Here is a 26597-nt window from a genome sequence, read left to right on the forward strand (position 1 = left end):
GCTTTTGTGCTGCACATGTCCCTTCCCGTTTCCACTTCACTATCACATCGGAAACAGTGGACCCAGGGGTGGCTAGGAGTATGGAAATCTCACGTACAGAAGTATGACACAAGTGAAACCCAATCACCTGATCACGTTCAAAGTCTGTGAGTTCCGTGGAGCACTCCATTCTGCTCTCCCACAACGTCTAATGAGTACTGAGGTCACTGATATGGAGTACCTGGCAGCAGCTGGCAGCACAATGCACTTAATATGAAAAAAATGCTTGTTTTTGGGGGTGTCCGAATACTTTTGATCACGTAGTATATGAGCATGTGCTACTGTGAAATGCATCTCTCATACTGAACAAGTGCTCACAGCTCTTAAGATACACATTTTAGAGCCGATGTTTGCCAGACTTTTTTACTTTGGATGATTATTCCTGTCATACAGCTGAATAATGGCCATTCCTCCCAGGACATACTGTATTTAAATGAAAATTATACTCCTTTACTGATGAAGAAAGGGTAGCCAGATCGGAAATAGTGAAAAAGTTTTGGGAACAGAAGAAGAAGAGCAGGGGGAAATCAGAAAATTCTCTCCATCTGATGCCCTGAATACTGTGGTGTAAATGGACAATTCGCATGCTCCAATGTGGATATAAACTACGTAAAGAATTTTTTTAATGTGGATAATGTGTTGGTCACCAATATTCAAAAAACTAATTAAGGTAACGTGATACAATAAATAATAAAATAAAGTACACCAACCTGCAAGTGGACTCTTGTAAGACCTTTGCGATTGCTGAACTCAAAATTACTTCTCATCAGAAGATACAATATGGCACAGGATTCTTGTCTTATTGTTGACAGTCTGCTATTACAGCACCTTAGCAGCTCATAGCATAGTCTTCCACAAAGGACTGCATCACCTGTTAATTCAAGCCTTACATTCAGAATACAGGTAACTGCTAAAATATTCAACATTCTTGAAAAAGTGGTCAATGGCTCCAAACAAACTGGTTGGAAATTAGAGAGTAAGTCTTTTACATAATTTGATACCCATTACCAGTAATAAAAAGCACCATTCAGGCAATAATCATCCATTTCAAGTTAAACATTTCTTCCTCAAATCATAATTTCCAATGCACTCCATGTCTCGAGGAGTAACTAAATCACTAATCTGATCACTAAAGATAAGGTCATATTTCCTTTATCAACATTGCTTGTTAACAATTTTCTTTGAGTATTCTGAATCAACTTAGCCTCAAACATACAACATTGAAATCCCTTAGCATTCTTATCACAATTTTACTTGGAACTCCACTAAAACTGTGAGCAATTTTCACAGTGTGAGTTGCAATGTGCTCCAATAATACAGCATAATGGAATACAGTATGCTTATTATCATATCAGTGTCATACAGGACAGTTTTTTGTGCTTCATTAAAATCTGCAATGTGTGTTTCCAGCATTGTGAGACCAATGTGTTCATTCTTCCTGATCTAATATAAACAACAGCTATTTTTGCTGTTGTTATGAAATTTAGAAATGTGTATTATCTAATGCAGAGTAACCATTATTAAGGCAAAAACAAACAGGGAACTTAATTACTTTGAAACTAAGCACGTTTCTGAGCGCTTCTGCAATATGTCGTGACTGAGGCTACCTCGAGAGTAACAGCAGAAGCTGAATGTTTGTTTTACTTGTCAGGTTCTATAGATATTCCAAATGGAAGGCAAGTATAACTTGTCTTGTCTACCAACTTGATAATAGACATATAGAAAATGGTAACTATAGCTTAGCAAAAGACCATATTAAGGACTGAAATAGCTAGATTTTATCTTGTTGTACGTTGTTCCAGCTTTGTTTACAGAAGCACTAAGTTGTAGATATAATTTTTTAGAGAACGTCCAATTGAACTGTGGGAAAAACAGTATTTCAACAAGAACACACAATAACGAGTAGTAAAATCCAACAAAGATGACAAGTTTCAAAGATTTTCTGATTAATATCCCACTACTCTAGCAATATGAAAACACAGAGAGTAACAGTGATAGCATCTGCGTAGCACAGTTCTACTTTCAGCAACCACAAATCCAAGGGTTGCGGCAAACAGGTCACATGGGGATGGCTGCTGGGCTGCTACAGGAAATAAATACCAAGCCCAGTAGCTGGAATGGCAGTCTGTATCTTTATGACAATTCTGGCTTTGTTCATCAGTACTTATTTAAGCTCACATTACTTGCACTTACAGTGTTCGAACATCAATCTTGGTTTCAAAACACTATGTAGCCAGTACACCCTGTGTCAGGTACCATCACAAAAAGTTGTTCCAAATTGGAATGGTTGTCAAAACTGACAAGCTTTTGCAAGTATTTCTTAAGATCTCGGAAGTTAGATGAAAATGACTTATGGCGATACTCCAACAGAGGTGGCACAGAGAAAACACTGGGAATCTATTTCAACACTACCACCATATCTAAACTTCTAGTCCACAGAAATGTAAACTAAAAATTCTAACTGTAGTATCACGTCTTGTGATAAGAAAAATCAATGTCTTCTGTCAAGATCTTAGAGACAACTGCCAAAGACAGCTTCTGACACAGACTTAATTAAGTACATCACGTATGAACCTGAATACAAAGATGACAGATGCTGTAGATATTAACCTATCAAGCTGGGAATCAGCTCACGGGCCACGAGCACCTGCACTAGCTGTGAGCCGACCACACACTTGCCACTCGTATTTCTATGCCATCTGTTGATAACAACTGACACTACTTCAGCAGTTAAATATAGGGGAATCTGTGCTGGCATAATGTTAAGATCTTTGTCGCATTGAGTGAGTACACACAAATCAAAAACTACAGTCTTTTCTTGTGGGTAGGGAAAGAGTATGAAGTGGTACATGAAACTATGGAGAAGGTTAAAGAACAAGGAACAATTCAACGCACAGCAATTTTTTTGTTTAACAATCTACATAGAAGACAAAGGAAGAAGTACATGTAAATTTCTCATAATGTAAATGCTGGACACTCCTGGGAAGAGACTTTGTGGTATAACTCTGTTTCCAAGATTTACTCAAAGTAAACCAAACTGAAAGTTAATTTTAACTGATTAGGATCATTTTAAATGTCTAATTTTAACAATTTATGAACACTTCATTAATTTTAGACAAATGACCCTTGCTCTATGGCATGCAGAAACTACCACCTTGAAGGGTTAACACCAATTCTTTGTAACAGTAAATTGTAGAAACAGCAGTAAATGCTGAAATATCCTTTTTGCATTTATAATACTTAAAGCATATGCTTGTAAGCATTTCCCACTTTAATCGTCTTTACTGTAAACCAGACTTCTTACCTGTCTCCTTTTAACTTATTTGTTGGTTTTGTAAATTGATACTCTAAAATGTCAACACTAATTTGTATAACAGTTTTGGTATGTCCTATTGAAAGTAATACTTACCTTTAAATAATGCGACAGAGAAATTGTTTATATATGCTCGCAAAGCTGCGAAAACATGCCGGAACAATGTTTCTGACTGACCAACTTGAAGGAATGACAGATAAATATCAAACAGCTTCTTCATTACAACATTATCTCCCTCAGTATCCAGCAAATTGTCTTTAAAGTGCAGGCAATATAGTCCTAAAGCATCCAAAGCAATCAATCCAACTTCAGTTGCCATGTTTGCCTCCAAAAGTGCTTGGTAAAGTTTACTGGAATCATTTTCTGCCACTGAAACAATGAACAGCAGCAAGTTGTCAGTGTTTATGATTCATACAAACAACACACTCAAATTACATTTCGGTGATGGCAATACAAATCTTGTATAAGAACGTACTAGAAGCTCCACTCTCAATTCATAACAAATTCACAGTGATCATCAGACACACTGAAGCAACAACTGTAACTACAACAACTACAAGATAATTAACAATGAAAGAAATAGAATAAATGAGTCTTTGTTGTAGGCACTAAAATCTCTTCTGAAGGGCATAAATGAATAAATAAAAAGTTCTATTCAAACAATACTGCTGTTTTACTGTGGCCCTGTACTTAAAGGTAAATGTGAATGGATGCAAGCTAACATCATATGATTTCAGAACCACTGAAACAAAACATGGATTGATCTTCACATCAATGTTTGTATACACAATAGCTATACAAAATCCAGTGTTAAGTCCTGGCTTACAGGTTACTGAATACTTAGTTTAATAGCTTTTTTTAAACGCTGTACCATAACAATGGACACAGAAACACCAAAGCTATCCGTATTTATCAGATGGTGGAAGAAAATATCACAAGTTTCATCACACAGTTTGAGACGCTATTAATGAGGTTACACAGAATTAACTGCATCATCATTATTTGTGAAAACTCTAATATTGATGCTGTATATGATATTATGTGCCATGGTGGTCCAGTAGGTGGAGGGCTACACTAGCTCTGGAGATACCAGGTTTAATTTAGGTACGAGTGGGGATTTTTCCTCATTCCAGTCCCTCCAGGACAGCTAAACATTCACTCAGCCTGCTATCAAACTGAGTACCTGGGGGGTAAAAGAAGGCTGGATGATGGGCTTACCACACTCCCCCTCCTAGTACCATGACAAACAACACTCTGCACTCTACTTGCACTCAAGCCAGAAATCCACTTAGGGGCTGGGGGCCAAAGACTGTACCTGTTATCTCATATTACTGCTTGAGAACATCTCAAATTGTTTATGTGCAGTACTGGATTATGACATCTCAGCTGTAAGTCTCATTTGTGATTTTCTGTCAGAAGGGAGTAACTGACGGGAGTCATATAGTGGGTCCAGAGTTATATGCAGGGTTCCCATGGAAGTGTTATAGTCCTCCAGCTATTCTTTATGCAAACAATTTAGGAGCTCTCATATTGTCTGGATATGATGCTGTTATTTACCATCTAGTTAAGTCATCAGAGGATCAAACAAAATGATTTAGATAAGATGCCTGCTTGGTGCAAAAAGTAGTAACTGACACTGAATAATAAAAAGTGTGAGATCCTGCATCTAAATACTAAAAAAAATGCTGTTGTATTTCAGTTGTACAATAAACAACACAAACTTAAAAGGCCGTCAACTCAACTAAATACCTAGGGATTACAATGATAAACCACTTAAATTGGGACCATCTGGAAGCAAATGTTATGGGGATGGTGAACCAAAGGCTGTGCTTTATTGGCAGAACACTTACATGATGCAACAAATCTAGTAAGGAGACTTCTAACACTATGCTTGTCAGTCCTCTTCTGAAGTATTGCTGCATGGTATGGGATCCATACCAGATAGGACTGATGAAGAATATCAATAAAGTTCAAAGAAGTGCAGCTTGTTTTGTGTTATCACATAATAGGGGAGAGTGTGTTTCGGACATAATAAGCAAACTGTGATGGTACACATTAAAAACACATTTTGTTCACCTAGATAGAGAGAAATGTCCACAGTGATATAATAAAAGAAATCAGAGCTTGCACAGAAAGATTTAGGTGTTCATTTTTCCCATGGGTTATTTGAGAGTGGAATGACCAAGAAATAGTCTGAGAGTAGTTCAACAGTTTGCGAAAAACAGAAATATCTATTATAGAGAAATCATGAAGATGCGCAAAACAAATTTTCAGTAAGAATTGAAGATCATAAAGTAACAGACATGGTCAACTTGTTTTTTGTTCCCCAAATGTTTTCAAAGTTTTGGATATATAAATGGCTATAACTGATGTATCTTTTTATTATGATTAATTGACCATAACAAAATATGGCAATCAACTGACAATCATATTCATATACTAAAGGAAAAATACTATTCAATATTATCTAAGTAATGACTCACGTCATAATGTTTGAAGAGATCATGTGAGAGCAACATTGATTGCCAAATGATTTACAAAGCAAACACTGAAGATAAAAAAACTAGTCTTTTCTTAAACATGTTACAATAAGCACTTTGAATTCTTATTTTCTTAAAATAAACTGAGGTAAAATGATGTAAGCACATGGGACACACAACATCTGGACATAAAGTATCTCAAGCAGGGAAGTGAGAGAGCTACTTCATTCAGAGAAAACAAAGAGTTAAAACACCACTCTGACAAGAATTTTAAAATCACTCAGCTTTCAATTAAAACAAACAAACAAACATACGTACTGTGTGGTCTCTCTCTCTCTCTCTCTCTCTCTCTCTCTCTCTCTCTCTCTCAACCCAGTACAAACAATCTGGAACCTTATTACACAAGAAGTTACAAATAAAACAAGTGAGGCCAATGAAACTGAGTTCAAAACAACAACAGTATGAAATTAGACTCCCATTTGGGTGGTCAGGAGGTTAAAACCCCAAATGGTGATCCTAATTGTGATTTTCTGAGGTTTTCCCGAATTGAATACAGAAAACACCATGAAGGTTCTTTTGAAACTGATGTGTCTAATTTCCTTCAAAATCCAAGATTGTGCTCTGTCTCAAATAGATGACATTAACAATATTTCTTTGCTTTGCTTAAAACAAGTACAAATAAATAATTTTCAATGCCATAATTTTGTAATGCTCACCTAACTGCTGCATATTCTCTCTTCCAACACTGCTGCTTCCACTGTGCGTATTAAATGCTTCACCATCACCAGAAAAATCTGGAGGTTGCATTCGAGCTGGTAAAGTCATCGCCTTAGTTGTTCCTGGTTTGCCACTTGCTCTTCCAATAATCTGACGTTTCCCAATATATTTAAACTGATGCAAGCACATCCTAGAAACAAAATTTCAAATATTGTGAGACAGCTGATAATGCATGAAAGTTCCTAAGTACAAAAATTGTTACGTTACTATAAAATGTAACGATGATTTTCAGAAAGTAGGGAGAAGAGGCAGTGCCCCCTTAGAGAAGAAAGAAAACTCACTCAATACACCTGAAGAAGCTGAGTGTATCTGTCTCAGAGCACTGCTGCCACCAGTTCACTAAATATTCATCTCCCAAGTATTTTACAACAAACATGAAGCACAGCAAAATATCTTTCACTTCTGACGTTTGCAGCTTGTCACATCGAATGGGTTGTGAGGTACTCACAGACCTTTGAAAAGAAAAGAAAAATACAAAAATAAGTATTTAACTTCAACAAATAGATAAACTGACAATATTGGATTTTCCATTGATAAATAATACCATTATTATATCTAAGTACAACAACGATTTCCATGTGCTGAGTATGTGGTATAGCTTACAATTTACTGCTAACTCAGTAAGTGATACAGCTTATAGTGTACTGCCAATTTCTTGCAAATTGTATCTCTCCAACCAAATATTTTTATATCAAATGTAGAAATGAAAATAACAGGAAATGTGAAATGTACAGAATTCATATAATTTATGAATATCCTTACTAGTTACAGACAATAAAAATTCATTTCATTCTATGGCCAAATATGCTATTATTTCTTGCCAAATTCAGTGTTATTTTTTGCCAATATTGGTCTTATTCTTTAACAGATTTTTTACCAAATTTTTTGTTACTTTTGCCATATTCATTTTTATTTTTCCAAATTCTTTAGTTATTGCCAGAGTTTTAGTTATTTTTGCCAGATCATTGTTATTTTTGCCATATTCATTGCAATTTTTGCCAAACTCATAGTCGTTTCTGTCACATTTACCAGATTTGTTGCTATTTTTAACAAAATAGTGCTTTTTTGTTTGGAAATCTCAATACCATTTTTTTGACATGTTCGGTGCAATTTCTCTGCCAAATTTAATTACAATTTTGGTGTTTTGATTTCCAACTTTTTTTTTGACAGTTGCGGATTTTTTCATAATCAGTGTTGTTTTTTGCCAAATTTGTGATTTTTGCCAAGTTCTATGTTTTTATGTCAAATTTGCCATCTTTTGCCAAATTTGGTGCTTTTTGGAAAAATCAGTATTATTTGTTACTAAATACGAAGTTATTTTTTGCCAAATTCAGTGCTGCTTTTGTCATCACATCAATATTTGTTATGCGGGAAATGAACTGTTATTTTAATTTAAACACGAGCCTCAGCCTGAGGTGATCAGAAGTCAAAATGGAATTTTAATATTCGATAACTATTAGTTATGAATATTAGTAAACTGATGTCCTCAAATTCATCACATTTTTGTACAGTAAAATTACAAATGTCGCAATATCTCTCAAAAAGCATCGATTTCATGTTATTTCACTAAAACCCACTAATCTCGCATTCTCGCTTTTGCGAAATTTTCTTGTCACTATAAATAGAAATAATCACTGTACTCAGTCAGCATTACTAGTGAAGAGGATGATCTTATGTTAATTTGTTGAAGCCATTCAGTTTATTTTTTATGGGATATTTTACAACTATTTATATTACTATTAGAATTGTTCTCAAATTCTGGGGTCATACATATACCACGACACTTTGTAAATGTAATGCAATTAATGATAACAAATTTTTTAAAATTTGTGTCAAGCTTTAATCGGAAGTAATTTTTTATTTAATTACCAATTTTGACCAGTAATGATCATTTGCAAATTTGTCTATGTTATTAAAATCTTATAAAAACCAATTTTTAGCAAAGAATGATAGCATCCAAAAATATAAAACATGGTATATCTAGAACACATTGTATGTCATCTATACAACTGAGCCAGCATGTAGCTCATGTACAATTGTTTGTCTCTTAGATTTATCGTGTTTTATATTTTCTGGTAGTGCCATTCTTAACTAAAAAATTTGTGTTTTTTACAACATTAAATAATACATACCAACCTGAAGATGAAAGATCAGCTGAAAGCAAAATTTGATAAATTTCAACGTCTAAGGGTGGTGCAACCTATTGTTGCTGTTGTTGTTGTTGTTGTTGTTATTGTTGTTGTCTTCAGTCCAGAGACTGGTTTGATGCAGCTCTCCATGCTACTCTATCCTGTGCTGGCTTCATCATCTCCAAGTAACTACTGCAACCTACATCCTTCTGAATCTGTTTAGTGTATTCATGCCTTTGTCTGCCTCTACGATTTTTACCCTCCGTGCTTCCCTCCAATACTAAACTGATGATCCCTTGACGCCTCAGAACATGTCCTACCAAACGATCCCTCCCTCTAGTCAAGTTGTGCCACAAATTCCTCTTCTCCCCAATTCTATTCAGTACCTCCTTATTAGTTATGTGATCTACCCATCTAATCTCCAGCATTCTTCTGCAGCGCCACATTTCAAAAGCTTCTTTTCTCTCTTTGTTTAAATTATTTATCATCCATGTTTATCTTCCATACGTGGCTACACTCCATATAAATACTTACAGAAAAGACTTCCTGACATTTAAATCTATATTCAATGTAAACGAATTTCTCTTCTTCAGAAACGCTTTACTTGCCATTGCCAGTCTACATTTTATATCCTCTCTACTTCAACCAGCATCAGTTATTTTGCTCCCCAAACAGCAAAACTCATCTACTACATTAAGTGCCTCATTTCCTAATCTAATCACCTGATTTAATTCAACTTCATTCCATTATACTCGTTTTGCTTTTGTTGATGTTCATCTTATATCCTCCTTTCAAGATACTGTCCATTCCGTTCAACTGCTTTTCTAAGTCCTCTTGTCTCTGACAGAATTACAATGTCGTTGGCAAACCTCAAAGTTTTTATTTCTTCTCCATGGATTTTAATTCCTACTGCAGCTTTTTCTTTTGTTTCCTATACTGCTTGCTCAAGATACAGATTGAATAACATGGCAGAGAGGCTACAACTTTGTCTTTCTCCCTTCTCAAACACTGCTTTCCTTACATGCCCCTTGAGTTATAACTGGCACCTGGTTTCTGTACAAATTGTAAATATTCTTTCGCTCCCTGTATTTGACCCCTGCCACATTCAGAATTTGAAAGAGAGTATTCCAGTCAACATTGGCAAAAGCTTACTCTACATCTACAAATGCTAGAAACGTTAGGTTTGCCATTCCTTAATATATCTTCTAAAATAAGTCATAGGGTCAGTACTGCCTCATGTGTTCCAACATTTCTATGAAATCCAAAGTGATCATCCCCAAGGTCAGCTTCTACCAGTTTTTCCATTCATCTGTAAAGAATTCGTATTAGTATTATGTAACTGTGACTTATTACACTGATAGTTCAGTAATTATCACACCTGTCGACACTTGCTTTCTTTGGGATTGGAATTATTACATTCTTCTGGAAGTCTGAGGGTATTTTGCCTGTGTCAGACATCCTGGTCACCAGATGGTAGAGTTTTGTCAGGGCTGGCTCTGCCAAGGCTATCAATCGTTCTAATGGAATGTTGTCTACTCCCGGAGCATTGTTTCGACTTGGTCTTTCAGTGCTCTGTTAAATTCTTCACACAGTTAGTATCATATCTCCCATTTCACCTTCATTTTCTTCCATTTCCGTAATATTGACCTCAAGTACATCACCCTTGTATAAACCCTCTATATACTCCTTCCCCCTTTCTGCCTTCCCTTCTTTGCTTAGAACTGGTTTTCCATGTGAGCTCTTGATATTCATACAAGTGGTTCTCTTTTTCTCCAAAGGTCTCTTTAATTACCCTGTAAGCAGTATCTATCTTACCCCTAGTGATATATGCCTCTACAGCCTTACATTTGTCCTCTAGCCATCCCTGCTTTGCCATTTTGCACTTCCTGTCGATCTCATTTTTGAGATGTTTGCATCCCTTTTTGCCTGTTTCATTTACTGCGTTTTTATATTTTCTCCTTTTATCAATTAAAATCAATATCTCTTCTGTTACCCAAGGATTTCTACTAACCCTCATCTTTTTACTTACTTGATCCTCTGCTGCCTCCACTATTTCATCTCTCGAAGCTACCCATTCTTCTTCTACTATATTTCTTTACCCCATCCTTGTCAATTATTTCCCAATGCTCTCTCTGAAACTCTCTACAACCAGTGTTTCTTTCAGTTAATCCAGATCCCATCTCCTTAAATTCTCACCTTTTTGCAGTTTGTTCAGTTTTAATCTACAGTTCACAACCAATAGATTATTATCACAATCCACATCTGTCCCTGGAAATGTCTTACAATTTAAAACCTGGTTCCTAAATCTCTGTCTTGCTGTTATATAATCTATCAGAAACATTCCAGTGTCTCCAGGCCTCTTTCACATGTACAACAGTCTTTCATGATTCTTAAACCAAGTGTTAGCTATGATTAAGTTATGGTCTTTCATTCCTTACCCCCATTCCATATTCACCTACTACTTTTCCTTCTCTTCCTTTTCCTACTATCGAATTCCAGTCCCCCATGACTATTAAATTTTCATCTCCCTTCACTATCTGAGTAATTTCTTTTATCTTATCATATATTTATTCAATCCCCTTGTCATCTGTGGAGTTAGTTGGCATATAAGCTTGTACTACTGTGGTAGGTGTGGGCTTCGTATCTATCTTTGCTACAATAATGCATTCACTATGCTGTTCATAGTAACTTACCCACGCTCCTATTTATAACTCTGTATTCACCTGAGCAGAAGTCTTGTTCCTCCTGCCACCAAATTTCCTAATTCCCACTATATATAGCTTTAACCTCCACCTTTCCCTTTTTAAATTTTCAAACCTACCCTCAGGAAAATTACAGCTGTAGTTCCCCCTTGCTTTTGGCCATTCGCAGTACCAGCGCATCAAGGCCGCTTTGGTTAATGTTACAAAGTCAGATCAGTCACTAGTGGACTGTTGTCTCCACTGGCTGTAGTTCAGAAACCATAAGGGAAACTTCGCCTCTGTGGCAACTTTAGTACCTGTGTCAATGCGTAGTCAATCATGGATACGCATCCTCTTCCATGCCAGAAGGAACTATTGGCAAAAATATTGGGTGGCCAGTATCTCTTTAAAATTGATTTAGCTGACGTGTATCTGCAGGTTCCTAGGGACAAAGAGTCTTGACTAGTTCTGGTTTTGAATACTCCTTTTGCATCTTAGTCGATACTTGTGCCTTTCTATTGGTGTGGTTAGTACCCTGGTATTTTTCAACGATTTTTAGAGCAACTGACTGTCCTGGGCTGCATTAATTATCTGGATGATATTGTAGTCACGGGCTCCTCCACAGTCAATCACTTGAAAAATCTGCGCACTTTGTTTTCTGTATTACAGTCCACAGGCTTACAGTGTAACCTCTTGAAATCTCAGTTTATTTCCACCTTCAAATGTTTATTTGGGGTTCAAGGTCTCTCATGATGGCTGCTATGTTCATTCCTCATCCCTCGTCCACAAAGAAGCTTTCAGGCCTTCCCAGAGAAGGTACACTACTACCATAAATACCTGTCAGTGGTAGCCACATTGGCCCACCTGTTGCATGCCTTGTTACGCACGAATGTAACTTTTCGTGGGTGCCCAGATTGCAGACATGTTTTTCAAATGAAATCCAAACTACTCTTGGCCCTTTGTTTAGCTATTTTCTCTCTGGACCGGCACATTGTTGGCGACTGATGCCTTATAGTATGGCCTTGGTGGGGTCCTAGCGCACTGATGTGCGAACGGTTAACGATCTGCTTCCTTTGCCTTTAAATCTCTCACTGCAGCCCAGCAGCATTACTCTCAGACAGAAAAAAAAGCTCTTGCCTTAGTCTATCTTCTCCAGAAATTTTTTTGCCTCCAAATCTCACCTTATTACTGATTGTAAACCCTTGGTTTCCTTGCTTAACCCTCACTTCCTTGCCGGACAAGACACTACTCTGCCTACAATGTTGGGTGCTGTTATTGTCTCGCTACAATTACAAAACCCATTTTTGACCTACGTCTAAACATGCCAATGCGGACACCTTGTCTTGCCTTCCTGTTGGTCCTGTTCCTGACAATTGCTTTGCTTCCATCCTGATTTTGAAATGCAGGATCTGATAGAGGATTCCAAATTATGAGCTCACATATAGCAGTGGCCACTGTCGCTGACCCAATCCTCTGCCAGGTAGTTCAGTCTGCTCAACAGGGCTGGCCAGATAAACTGCCACATCGGGCTTTGAACCCCTTGAACAACTGTTTTTTCTTATGGTATTGCCTCTTTGTTTCTGATGGTGTTTCGCTGTTTCTCATGGAAGACCTCTCTCCCAGAGTAGTAATTTCTGCTGCATTATGGTGCAAGGCTTATTGCCTTCTCTAGCAGGACCACTGGGGAGTTCTGAGCATTGAACTGCAAGCTAGGAGACATGTTTTTGGCCAGGGATTGATGACAAAATTATGTGTTTTGTTATCACGGCTTGTGAGCAGTGTGCCTGACAATAGGCAGCTCCAAGGATGTCTTTGTCCCTTGGCCTACTCGATCCCAGCCACGGGAACACATTCATGTTGATTTTGTAGGTCTCTTCTTGCAATCCTATTGGCTTTTAGTTGTGGACGCATTTTCCCGGTTTCCTTACATTCTCCAGTGTGCACTGGCATTGGCTGAGGTCACAATTCATATGCTATTGAGGATTTTTTTCTACTGAGGGGTTGCATTCTACCTTAGTTTATGATAATGAGCCCCAGTAAATTTCTCATATCTTTCAATTGTTTTGTTCCCATCATGGCATTCGTCATGTTACGGATCCACCATTCCACTCTCAATAACATGGCGAGACAGAACGATTAGTGTGTAAGTTCAAGTCCCAAATGAAGAAGCCTGTTGTGAGTTCTTCACCAGACAATGTTCTCCATTTTCTGAGCACCTATCACTTCACATGTATGGGGGGGAGCAGAAACCAGCTGAGTTGCCTCATGGTTGGCATGGCATGCCTGCGTCACACCTGGAACAGCAGGATTCATTTGGCCACTTTGCGCCGGGATTTCCGGGCGTGAAAGTTTGGTTGCTGGTCCAAGTGGATACCGGCCACTGTTGTCTGCCTCCAGGGACGCTGTCTATGTGACATGCGTACAGCCGACAGGCTGATGTCACACCAATTTGATAAGCTGTGTTCCCACTCATTGCTGGAAGCTACGGGTTTGCAGATGTGGCCCCCATTGCTGCAGCCCCCCTGACCCCCTCCCATTGCCCACCACCTCGAGCCCATTGTTGCCTGCTGTGAAGGCACCCCCATCGAATTGGCTGCCTTCTCCATGTGCAGGGCCTTGGGTTCCAGCTTCCCAGTGCTGAGCAATGGTTCATCTCTAGCCTCGGGTCCATTGCTGCAGCCTGTTGTTCCAGTCCCCTCATCATCACCTCTGCCATCATCGCCAGTGGCTCCAGCCCCATTTCCTCCACATTGGAACATGCCCGCTGATGATGATGCAGAGATGGTGACAGCATCCTCCCCGGTGCTGTTGTCAAGCACCGCATGGGCCCATTGCCCTCGGGCTCGCCCGCAATTCCACACATGCTGGCCCTATGGTCCGGGGCGACTCCCCCCCCCCCCCCCCCCCCCTTTCCCCTCATCCCCATCGGCACTGGCTGCCGCTGCTCTGGATTCGACGGATGTATCCCTCATTGGGTCGCCAGCATCTCCTCTGTCACTTGGGTGCGCTATTTTCACAAGGGTGAGATGTGCGTATCATGCTACTAGTGCACTGAGTGTAATGTCACCACAAGTGTAAACTTAAATAAACTGCCAACTTTATGGGAGCAGGCTGACTGTAGCAAACGTGCACGCGGTACTGTCTCCACCATGCCGTGTACCAGTGACTTGCACCTTTATATGCTCAGAGCATTGCTATCTCACTCGCACCAAGTTGTTTTAGTTTGTACTGCTCACTTCTGTTGTTCTGTGCATCACTTATGTTGCACTTTGCATATTATTCTTTTGTCTTGTTACATGTGGAGTCACGACAGGCTTATTTCCATTATTGTTTAGAGGTTTATAAATAAAGCCATATTTGTGTTCTTAGATCAGTTTTGAATATATTTGGTTACTACATAATTGCAACTGGTTTTATCTTTGCTAGCTAATATCAGCTGAAATTAAAATGTAGCCCTAATGTGCAAAAACACTTTCAGCTGTCTATTTCATTTTCACATGTCTCAATTTTGCCATGATTTTCTTCATGTGTCAGTTTTTATTTGTGTTTCTTGTTTTCTTTTCTTCTATTTTTCTTCTTCATTGATCTTACATTTTGCACCTTATTTCCTTCTCTGTTGTTCTCTGAGTGATAGTTCTCCACAATTTGCTGTTACTTTTTCTTTCCTGTTGCTATTTACATTCCCCTCTTATGTTTCTTCAAACAGTCTTACTTTCCTCATTACTGACTTAATGATTACCTTTCTGTGTATTCTACTTTTAAAGTCTCACATGTTGCTAGCATTTAAAAGCTCAGTATCCTTCTGTCTTGCCTCACTATGTATCATTTGATGTTTGGTACTGAGTGAATTCACACGTAATGTTACCCAACCACATCTCTCCTACACCTTGTTCTTTGTCATGTCGATACTTTGCAAGGGTTTCTCCCAAACAGTTATCTGCATTTTAAATAAAAGAAAACAGCATATTACAGCGAAGAAATGATCCACATTACATTTACAAACTGGTTCGAAGATTCACTAATACCAAGTCTTGAAAAACAGTCAACAATTGTTCTGGATAATGCTCCTTACCACTTAGTTATAGTTGACAAGGCACCTACCAAGGCAAACCAAGAGGAGGAAATGACTGGTTGACTTCAACATCATAACGTCGGTGTAAGTGATGGCCTTAAAAAGGAGGAGTTTATGGGAAAAAACTCTCTCCACAAGTCACAGTTCCCCTTATACAAAATCGACAAACTGGCAAGAAAACATGGACATACTGTCATTAGGCTACCACCTTATAACTGCCATTTCAACCCAATAGAACTAATATTGGTCCAAATTAAAGGTTACGTTGCAGGAATAATAATAAATTTACCCTCTCTATAGTCGAAGCACTGAAAAGAGAAGCTGTTAGAAACGTCACCACTGAAGACTGGAAGAAAGTCCACAAACACACACAGAGCATCATGGAAAAGGCATGGTGGGATGAAGCTGTTTTGGAAAATTCAGTAGAGGAGATGGTAATTTCATAGTGGCAGTGGCAGTGGCAGTTCAAGAATAGATCATAGCGATGAGAGGGATTCAGTGGAGTTTTTCCAGTATCCCTGTAAAAATGGAGCACAGGAGGATTCAGCTACATGTTTGGAGTACACAGTTTACATTTGTAAGTACCTACATAATGAACACATATCACCACAAGTTTTGAAATTTTAATAAGGCTTTAATAGCAACCAATTCAGGAATTCAGTCTGCATCATACAAAATAAGTCTTACTGTTTATAACTGCTGCAACACAGAGACCCTGTTATTTGTATCACTTTTGTTCTTTATAAACAATAGATGTTGGCTTGTTTAAGATATGTTTTTCTGCCATGATAAACACATTTAATTTTATTTTTTATTGCTTTAAAATTCAGTAGGCATATCAGAAAAATTAATAACAGTTTCATTACAAACTTATAGTGATCTGTTTCCTTTGTCGAAACAGTATGAGTGCCCGATCACTAGCTGAGGAGTGAGCGAACAATTGTACTTCATATTTAACTCAAACTATCTCACACTAGAGCTCTCCGTCAGAGTTCTGGTTTCGAACATATGAAAATATGATGTATCCTTAAGATTTCGTTTGCATAATGTATTCACCTAACCTCTGGAACAAAAAAGTTTCCCACATGTCGTCAATTCAGTAATGTTGTGAGAAAATACACTTTCATAAACTGTCCTAATATTGTCTTAATTATTTTTTGGTGCAGATACATTAAAATCAAAGCATAGTGTAACTATTTCAGAACACATTGCTGCAATGTCCATATTTATAAAGTGAATAGTTTTTTGGGTGAGTTGAATGAAATGTAAGATTATGCATGGTTCCACGAGACACATGGTAATTCTGTTCCGTGCCTCCACGTGCTCCTGCCTAAGTCTCAATCCTAAAATAATATTGGACAGACTATCGATGCCTCAGGAGGGTGCTATGTGGGTGTCCATGACCGTGCCACAGATTTATTTACAATCCTTCCCGTAAGAGGAGGAGTTATTGTATGCCCAAAAGAAGTGTGTGAGAAATTTATACAAAAGTTCAGAACAGTTGGTACAAATGAAGTTCATGTCAAGGCACAAAATTTTAGTCTTGTAAAATCTAGCCAGTCCTTTTATATCCACGGCATTACTGAGAAGGACGTCCTAGCAATCATATCAGCACTTCGACCAAAAATGTCTTGTGGCTGGGATGACATTTCAGCTAAACTGCTAAAGGAATGCAGGGATAAATTAGTGAAACCCCTGACTCACGTGATAACTACCTCCTTCAGCAATGGTGTATTCCCTGACCTTTTGAAAATTACTGAAATTATAACAGTGCATAAAAAGGGATTAAAAACTGACACTAAAAACTACAGGCCAATATCATTAACCTCAGAATGAGGCAAATTGTTAGAGAGAGTAACACTAAATCAAGTTGAATCATATTTCACCAAACACAATCTATTAAACAACCTACAACATGGATTTAGAAAAGGGAGATCTACTACAACAGCAGTAGCATCTTTTATACATGAAATATTAAATAAGCTGGACAGAAGTGACAAGGTAATAGGCACTTTCCTAGATATGAGTAAAGCCTTTGATACTGTGAATCATACCATTCTTCTGTGTAAGCTAGAAGAGTATGGGTTGAGAGGACTAGCCTTGAAACTACTTACCTCCTATTTGAATAACAGGAAATAGTGTGTAAAGCTAACATATAAAAATAATGAACAGCTCCTAACAACCAAATCAACCTTCAGGACACTTCAATGTGGCGTGCCTCAAGGAAGCATACTAGGGCCTTTTCTGTTCCTTGTATATGTTAATAACTTATTTGAACCCCAAAATTGCACGGTTGTAAGCTATGCCGATGACATATCCTTCATCAACTGTGGCAGTGATATGCAGTCTGCAGCTAACAGTACCGAGATCAGTTTCAATACTCTGTCCGCATACCTTACAGCAAACAAGCTTCTTGTAAATAAAGACAAAACGATAATAATGAAGTTCATCCTCAGTTATAATGCTGCCATAACTCATACTGTATTTACAACCCCATTGGGTCTTGCATATGCAAATTCACTTAAATTTTTGGGCATCGTTGTTGATGAATACTTATCATGGAAAGAACATGTAGATAATATTTGCAAGAAAATCAGTAGAAATGTGTGTCTACTGAAACGGGTCTCAGCCTTCTTGGACCATGATACTTTAAGGCAAATATATTTTGGGTTGATTCATCCTCACCTTCAGTACGGTATTGAGATATGGGGTGGGGCATAAGCAGGTCATATAGATAGACTTTTTAGATTACAAAAAAAAAGGCAGTAAGAATGGTAGCCAAGGTAAAGAAGAGAGAGCCTTGTAGAGACATCTTTAGAAAATATAAACTTCTTATGGTGTACTCCATGTATATACTGTATACAGTCATGTTCATGAAACAAAATCCTGAATTTAATATGACAAACAGTAGTGTACACAACTATGATACACGGGGAAGGGAAAATTTTCATAGAATTGTGACCAATAAAAAGGCAACGGACCACAGCCCACATAGAATGGGAGCAATTTCCTACAATGCACTACCCTGTGAACTCAAGAAAGCAAATCTAAATACGCTCAAGAGTAGACTGAAGCAATTATTAATAGAGAAGTGTTGTTACTCTATAGAGGACTTTTAAGTTTTAGTGCCATCTTGGAAAACAGTGTATATAGGTAATGTCTCCGATCTATCAGTGGTATGAAAGAATGTAATTATACACTGTATTATGTGTACTGTACTATCATAAATATAAGCTAAATTGTGTTACATTATAGAGGAATCTACTTGCAGTGCAACTGGCTGGAGGTGTCTGTCAACAAGAGTAGAAATTCTTTCAGTAGGAGCACAATAACCAGCTACAATGGGGCATCCAAGATTGTTGGGTTTGTGGATTTTGGGAAGCATGTAGATGGTGCATGTGCAGGGTGCCATCAGGATAAGAATGGACTCAGTAGTGCATGTGCAGGGTGTTGTCGGGGTAAGGATGAACTCGGAGGAAAGACTCTGCGATGGATCTACAAGGATTTCAGTAGAACTTGAAGGTTGTATTGGACTTCTATGGAAGCCTTCTGCCAAGTAGTCACTGAGACTCATCTTGATGGTGGTGGAGGCTTTGTATGCGGGGAGGATGATTAGATCAGGTTATGTTTTGAGGTTGTAAATGGCTGTACTTTCTTCAGCTGAGAGGTTATTGTTCTTAGGACAGATCCTGAGGAAGGACATCGAGGTGAAGTTCAGGGTAAGGAATTCCTAAAACATGACCAGAGGATAATTAGATAGGAGGGGGTTCATGGTTGGATGGTGGTATGAATTGTGAGAGGCAATGTTCAATGTCGTCATTAGGTTGGCTTTAGTTGAGGAATTAGAAGCAAAGAAGTGTCTCTGGCATAGGTAAACATTGCCAACTATGTCCTGACACAGATCTACTTCACCTTTGAGAGCAATGTATACAAACAAATCCGCAGATTAGTCATGGGTTCCCGCATGGCACCTTCCAATGCCAACATTTTTACAAGTTAACTAGAGGAAACTTTCCCAGCCTCTCAAAAACCAAAACCCCTTGTAATTCTCCTGTTAAAAGACCCCGATTGGTAAGTGGGGTACCTTGGCATACAAATATCTTTTTAACTTGCAATTCACCTCTCACTCCCACACGTTCCTCTAACTATAACTCACTCCCAGCCACTAGACCATCATTGAAAATCACTCACACTCATCCAATCCCATTTGCCCTCACTCATTTATTCAGTCCAACTCATTTTCATTGTCTCTCTGACTCTTGTCTCACAGACACAGTCTCCTTCATTCTGTCCTACTACTACAACTTCTTCCTCTTGCTGTCACTGTCTCCCTCTTGCTCTCTCTTACTGCTAGTATCTATTCATTCCCACTGATGCTCTCTCTTCTCACTGTCACTATCTCTCTCTTCCTCATTATCACTGTCATAGTCTTAGTCTCTCATTACCACAGGCTCTCACCCATTTCCACTTTCTCCTTCTCTTTTATCTCTTCCACTGGCAATGTCTCCTTCATTCTTTTTCTAGCACTATTCTGTTGCTCTCAACGATGTTCCACTGTCACTGTTACACTGTCACAAGCCACTGTCTCCTTTGCTCTTTCTTTATCAGAACCATGGATACTATCATCCAGTATTTATTACTCTTCCGCCCTTTCCCAATGCCACTGCCTCCATTTCTCTCAGCATAAAAAAAACATGAATATGTTCTGATTGCTTTCTTTGTGCTCCAATACCAGCATTTTGCCACTGGTCCCCTTCTTTTCCCTGCCACATCAGGGCATATCATTCACATGAAATGAGATTTATGGGTCAGCAAAATTTTGTTAGTTTATTTATGTGAAATTGAAGTAACACAAATCTAATTTTACACCTCAGATTGGATTTTACACGCACAAAAATTTTGTGTGTGTCTGTGTACTACAACATAGGTTCCCAAAATCCCTCTAATATAACGGATATAATTTACAGCATATTTCCCCATGTTATATCACTTTACAAATTCATTTCCACCTCACGCCGGGTTTTACTTGTTTAAGTATGGTAACTCTGAACCTCTGGTTCTTGAAAAACAGACAAAAATATCGAGAAAATTTTGAAGGTTGTTTGACATTGGGACCTTAGGAACGTATCGTAAAAATTTCAACTATTTTCTATGCCTAGCAATCTTGGAATCTGTGGCTCACTTTTGGTTTGAAAAAAGTGGTAAAAAAGCTTTTTTTAGGGTTTTCTAAGGAACTGTCCACGAACTAACAGTGCTCAACAAGCCCCTTAAGGACCACTGTAAACCACATCAAATACAAAAAGAAAACTGATTTGCTCCATTTGCCTAAGCAGGAGGAAGTGTGTGATATTCATGCTGTGACCCTATACTACAGGATAGAAACACTAAGACGATCCTTCTGTTGGGTGTACAAATGGCCCTAGCCCAAGGGCCATCCACAACACTTGACCCTACGTTTCTAACACCAACAGAACCTGGTGTGTGAGCCCCTGAAGTATCCCATTTTTATGTGCGGCGTTATGGAACAGATTAGGGAGCGAATGCTGTTGCATGCATATCAATTCACATTCTATCAAAACTTTCCTGCTATTTGTAAGTCAGTAAAAGGCACTCTCCGCTCATAATAAAGGGCAGTCTTTTGATTCCCTTCCAGATGCAGTATAATATTTCATGTATTCATCAGCATTCCATGTAACATATCAAGTTTATAGAAAATTTCAAACGAATTAATGCACACAAGAAATACCAAAATAATGTAGTATTTCAAAGGTAAATGTGACAAAGGAATTTATGTCGCATAAAGGAACAGATTAATAACTATACCTTGAATGTCTCTTGAAATTAACACCATCATCTCTAGGTTCTCGGATAATAGTGGTCTCTTGAGAAATGGTTGAATGTCCATCTGCAGACATTGTGGATGACTCTGACTCCAGACTAACAGATGAGCATCCATTCAACATACCTTATAAGAGAAACATTTTAAACATAAATTGTCAATTATACATAAGGGTTCAATATTAGAACAAAATAAATTATATGTATCTGTGAATGGCTGTGAAATTCTTTTCATGTCCATACTCGTGAAAGTGAATAAAGGTGGATGATGCGAGTAATATTCTTAGAAAAATCCTACACACATACATTGCCATACTTCATATGAACCAGCTTTCCTAAGATAAAAACTCAGATTACTTCCCTGCCACCTCTAGTAAAAGATCTATTTCACTTCTTGTAATCTTTTCAACAGCATTTGAGAATGTGACCTAGACTGAGCAGAATTTTTTAACTGCCTCTCAGTTTGGCTGCTGTGAAGGATTCTCCACACAGAAAGCAATAAATTCCTTCACATTAGAAGTACTGGCAGAGCTAAACAAGAAAAATTATCATGTTATATTTTGTGACCTTGTCAAAGCCTTTGCCTGTGTGTACCACAAAATTCTATGTGGCAAACTAATGGCATCCATCTTGCCTGGACAGAGTCTTGCCTTAACAGCAGAAAGTAGAGGGTCTCATTGCAGACTATCACACACACATGAAACAAAACTTCAGAATGAGGGAACATTTAACATGTGGGGTCCACAACGATCAGTACTGCCCCACTCTCATTCTTAACTTACATAAATCATCTTCCAATGACTTCAAAGTACAGTTCAAAATTGTAACATTTGCCGATGACAAGCATACCAATCAAGGGTTCAAATTTAACCTTGGTAGACACAGTTCACATGACAGTTGAACTGGTCTACAAGCAGTTCAAAGCTAACAGTTCAAGTCTTCATCTCAAAAACAATGATCTCTTAGCACAAGATGTGGACATTAATTGTTATACACTAAATGAAATGCAGTGCATAATATTCCCTGGGGTACATCTGGGCAGCAATTAAATAGAGTCAACACACATACAAGTTAATCAAGAAGCTCAATTCAGCATACTTTCCCCATAAAACCATCTCCCACTGTGTCGACTTGATAACACAATATTTGCTTCTTGCTCTGATTTTCACTCTCTGCTATCTTATGGAACTGTCTTCCTGGGCAAGTGTTTATTCAGGAGCAGAAGTGAATAATAAGAATCTTGTGTAAAGTAAATAAACCATTGTAATGTAACAGCTTGGATTTCATATAGGAGTTTGTGATGCTCAGTTTTTAGTGTACTGTATCGAGTATTGTGTTACTATATGACTACATTTCACATTTACTATTTATTGTTTAATATTATTTGGAACAACTGAATATCATATATGTATTTATGCTAAACACACCATGTCATTAAAAGAAATTACAAATATCAATGCTTTGAAATTATTTATTTAAGAGCTCATATTCAGTTAAAACAGAATTGTCAAATTTAAAAGAATAACAACTCAGTTACACACAACAGTTATTTTTTGTATGGAAGTAACATTTAAAAAGCTTCTGAAAGTCAGCATGGAATATCAAGCCCTTATATAGTAAGGTGTAGCATAATATGCTATATTTAGGGTAAAAATTCAACTACAGAACTGGACCATATGTAAAGGTTAGCAATCAAAACAATTTACGAGAAATTTGCCTTTTTTTTTGGAAGTGATTGTCTTCAATTCAAATTTTACAAAATTTGCAATAAAGAAGACATTATATTAAAAAAAAAAAAAAAAAACTGTGTCAAACATTTCCGCCATTACTGTAAAACTTACTGTTACCCTTTAGCTTTAGTGAATATGTAATATTTATTATTAGTTTACAAAAGTATTAGTAGTAATAACGTATTTATCACCACCAATTGTTACTTTTGTGTATAAGGGCCAGTGTCTTGCCAAAGCAGTGTGTTACAACTGAGTTGATGGTGATTTGTCACTTAGTTCATGTTAGTACCAGTGCTGGATTGAATAACTGAAGAATATTTATCAGTGTTTTAGTGTTGGACTTTTTTTCCACCAAAAAATTAAACTACAAGACTGCTAAAGAATTCTACATTACTCAAAATATGAATCCAGGATATTTTGAAAAAGCAACCATCAACAACAATTAACATTACCCTTGAGTTCTTCAACAAAAGTAACCATTATAAAAGTAAAATTTCCTGCTCTAAAACATTTCTAATTAGCCAAAGCTCCTCAATTAGTTGCTGAGGAAAATACAACCTATAATTAGAACCAAGCACTAAATTTTTAAATTTTGTTCAAGAGTTGGAATACATTTTTAAGGATCATGGAATGAGGTCACAACATTCAGTAATGAGTAAGCCAACCAATCATGATGAGATGGAATTCTCACACTCACTCCCCAATACTTTTATGTCTTAACGGTTTTTGTTGCTAACAATAATTATCAGTTTCAGCTCAACTGTAATGTACACAATCACAAACCAAGAATAATGTTCATGCATACTTTGCCTCCTTGTCCAAGATTCAGAGCAGAGTTACGTACTGCTGTGCAAAGATATTCAGCAATATCCCAACTAACAGAAAACAAGAAATTATGAATCTCTATTGATTCAGTAGAAAACTAAAACCATTTCTCATTAGCTAATATCTCTACAGATTATGTGAATCCACACACTGAGGGATTGATAAGTTTGATTACCAACATAGCACACGGTAGTGTTCACTGTGAAGCTGCACAGTGCAAAAAAGACTACATATTTACAGATGAAGGTAACTATTTTCTTTTAAAATATAATTGGACCAGCTTTAAACAAAAAATTGTGAACACAGCCAAAGAACTGATCCCGCTGACTAGAAAACCCAGGCACCCTTGGTGGAACACTACCTGCGAAATCGCCCTACAAAATCGAAGAACAGCTTTCACAAACTACAACAGCAACAAAACACAAGAAACACAGGACAACTTCTATGAAATTCGAAGACAAACATCGAAAACAATAAGACAAGAGAAACGCAAATACATAAACGATCAGCTAAACTCCATTGAAGAAGACTTCAGAAATTTCAACACACGGGATTTCTACAGGACGTTCGCCAACCAAGTCAAAGGATACTCACCACAGAACCTCTGCTTCAGAAAAGAAGACGGAAAACTGGCACTTACCAACAAAGAAAACTGTGAAGAGCTCGCGAAGTACTTTTCAAAATTACTAAATTGCCCGGAACCTAACTCAACCTTCGAACCCCGAGAACCGGCCAACGCACCGGAAGACTCACCATCACCAACAAAAGAAGAAATCCTCCACTGCATAAAGAAACTGAAAAACAACAAGGCAGCCGGTGAAGACGGAATAACGGCAGAACTGCTGAAGAACCTAGGACCAAACTCGCTAAACGAAATCACACAAATCATACAGAACACCTGGACAACCGAAATCATACCTGATGACTGGAAGACTGCACTCATTCACCCGCTACACAAGAAAGGTGACAGGACAGACACAAACAATTATAGAGGAATTTCCCTGCTACCGGTCATCTACAAAATTCTATCAACCTGCCTTCTCACCAGAACGCAAGGACAACTGGAACCCGCCATCTCGGAATACCAAGCGGGTTTCAGACCCAACAGAGTCTGCCCCGAACATATCTTCAACCTGAAATCAATCATAAAATCCCACATGACAAGCCCCAAAAAAATCATCTGCACTTTCGTCGACTTAAAAAAGGCTTACGACTCGATCGACAGAAAGTCCCTCATCCAAATCCTCAGAGAAAAAGGCCTAGACCAAAAGACCCGAAGACTAATCGAACAGACGCTAACCAATACAAAATCCAAAGTCAAATTCATGGGCGAAATCTCGGACCCCTTTGAAATCCACACTGGCCTAAGACAAGGAGATGGACTATCCCCGCTATTGTTCAACATTGTCCTGGACAACGTAATGAGCGAATGGGAAGCTGAAGTCAGGAGACAAAATACCTGGAGACCAGTCACATTAGGAAGGAAAAGACTGGAAATCCCTTACCTAGCATTCGCAGACGACCTAGCGATACTGACCTATGACCCAACATCAGCAAAAACACAGATCGAAATCCTGAAAGAATGCGCCGAGAAAGTCGGCCTACAAATCTCTTTTGAAAAAACGCAAGTCCTAACAAGAGAAGGCGACGACATCACAACCAAGTACGGCAAAATTAAAGGGGTCACACACTTCAGATACCTAGGCGAAATCATCGAACCGACCGGAACAGAGAAACTGGCTTACGAAGACAGACAACAGAAGACACGGAAATCACTAGGCATGGTACGAAAAGTCTACAACAAACAATGCATTTCCAGAAACACCAAGATCAGACACTATAACACAGTGATCAAACCCGCCGTACTGTATGCCAGCGAAACACTAGCACTCAACAGGAAAATCAAAATTGAAGAAATCAAAAAGAAGAACGCAAAATCATGAGGAAAATTTTAGGAGGAAGACCCACACCAGATGGCTACAGACTACAGAAGAACTCAACAGTAGAAGCATATTCGAACATCGAGAACGATATGAGAAAAAGGCGCCTTAAATTCTACGGACATTTAGATAGACTCCCTGAAACAAGACTCACCAAGAAAATTCTAGAACACATCAAGACACTTAAAGTCTCGACACCCTGGATGGAAGGAGTCCGAAAAGACCTACAAGCAATTGGCACCACAAACACCACAGACAGAAGCACCTTCCGAAAACACATAGACAATTGGGAAGTAAAGTCAGAAGCGCTAAAACAGCGGACCAAACAAGAATGGTCTGAGGAGAGAAAAGAGGCCCTCTCCAAGAGAATGAAGGAGTACTGGAAGGACAAGAAGAACAAGCCTTCAAAGTCATAAGCTTAACAATTTCCTTTTAGGGAAAATCCGCCAACAATAATAATAATAATAATAATAATAATAATAATTGTAATCATGCAAATATTAAGCTAGCAATAACAGATACACAGCAGCTTTTTAGCATAATTGATGGGTAGCTTTTATTAAAGTGGCTACTGTCTTTTCATTTTACTTGCTTAAATTTCATTGGAATAAGTATAAATACCATTAAGCAATGATAAGTTAATATGAATACAGTATATGAACTATGTTTCTGCAGTTTTCTTGTCTTTTGATAATTTACATCAATGCCATATGCTCATTTCATTTTGACCCGTCCCAAATCCTCGCAGGTCTTCCTTCTCAATGAGACCTATG

General features: G+C 38.0%; 1 protein-coding gene across 1 annotated transcript in view; it reads right to left on the reverse strand.

Annotated features, from left to right (window-relative positions):
- Window positions 1–26597, reverse strand: part of LOC126483634 (dedicator of cytokinesis protein 9) — a 344753-nt gene that overhangs the window by 83116 nt on the left and 235040 nt on the right. Inside the window, exons 24-28 of the mRNA XM_050106687.1 lie at window positions 21315–21456; window positions 6891–7061; window positions 6549–6739; window positions 3449–3721; window positions 750–910 (exon numbers count right to left, since the gene is read on the reverse strand). Of these exons, the coding sequence (XP_049962644.1) occupies window positions 750–910; window positions 3449–3721; window positions 6549–6739; window positions 6891–7061; window positions 21315–21456 (938 nt within the window). The remainder of the gene's footprint in view (window positions 1–749; window positions 911–3448; window positions 3722–6548; window positions 6740–6890; window positions 7062–21314; window positions 21457–26597) is intronic.

Source organism: Schistocerca serialis, chromosome 6, assembly GCF_023864345.2.
Source record: "Schistocerca serialis cubense isolate TAMUIC-IGC-003099 chromosome 6, iqSchSeri2.2, whole genome shotgun sequence".
NCBI classification, from domain to species: domain Eukaryota; kingdom Metazoa; phylum Arthropoda; class Insecta; order Orthoptera; family Acrididae; genus Schistocerca; species Schistocerca serialis.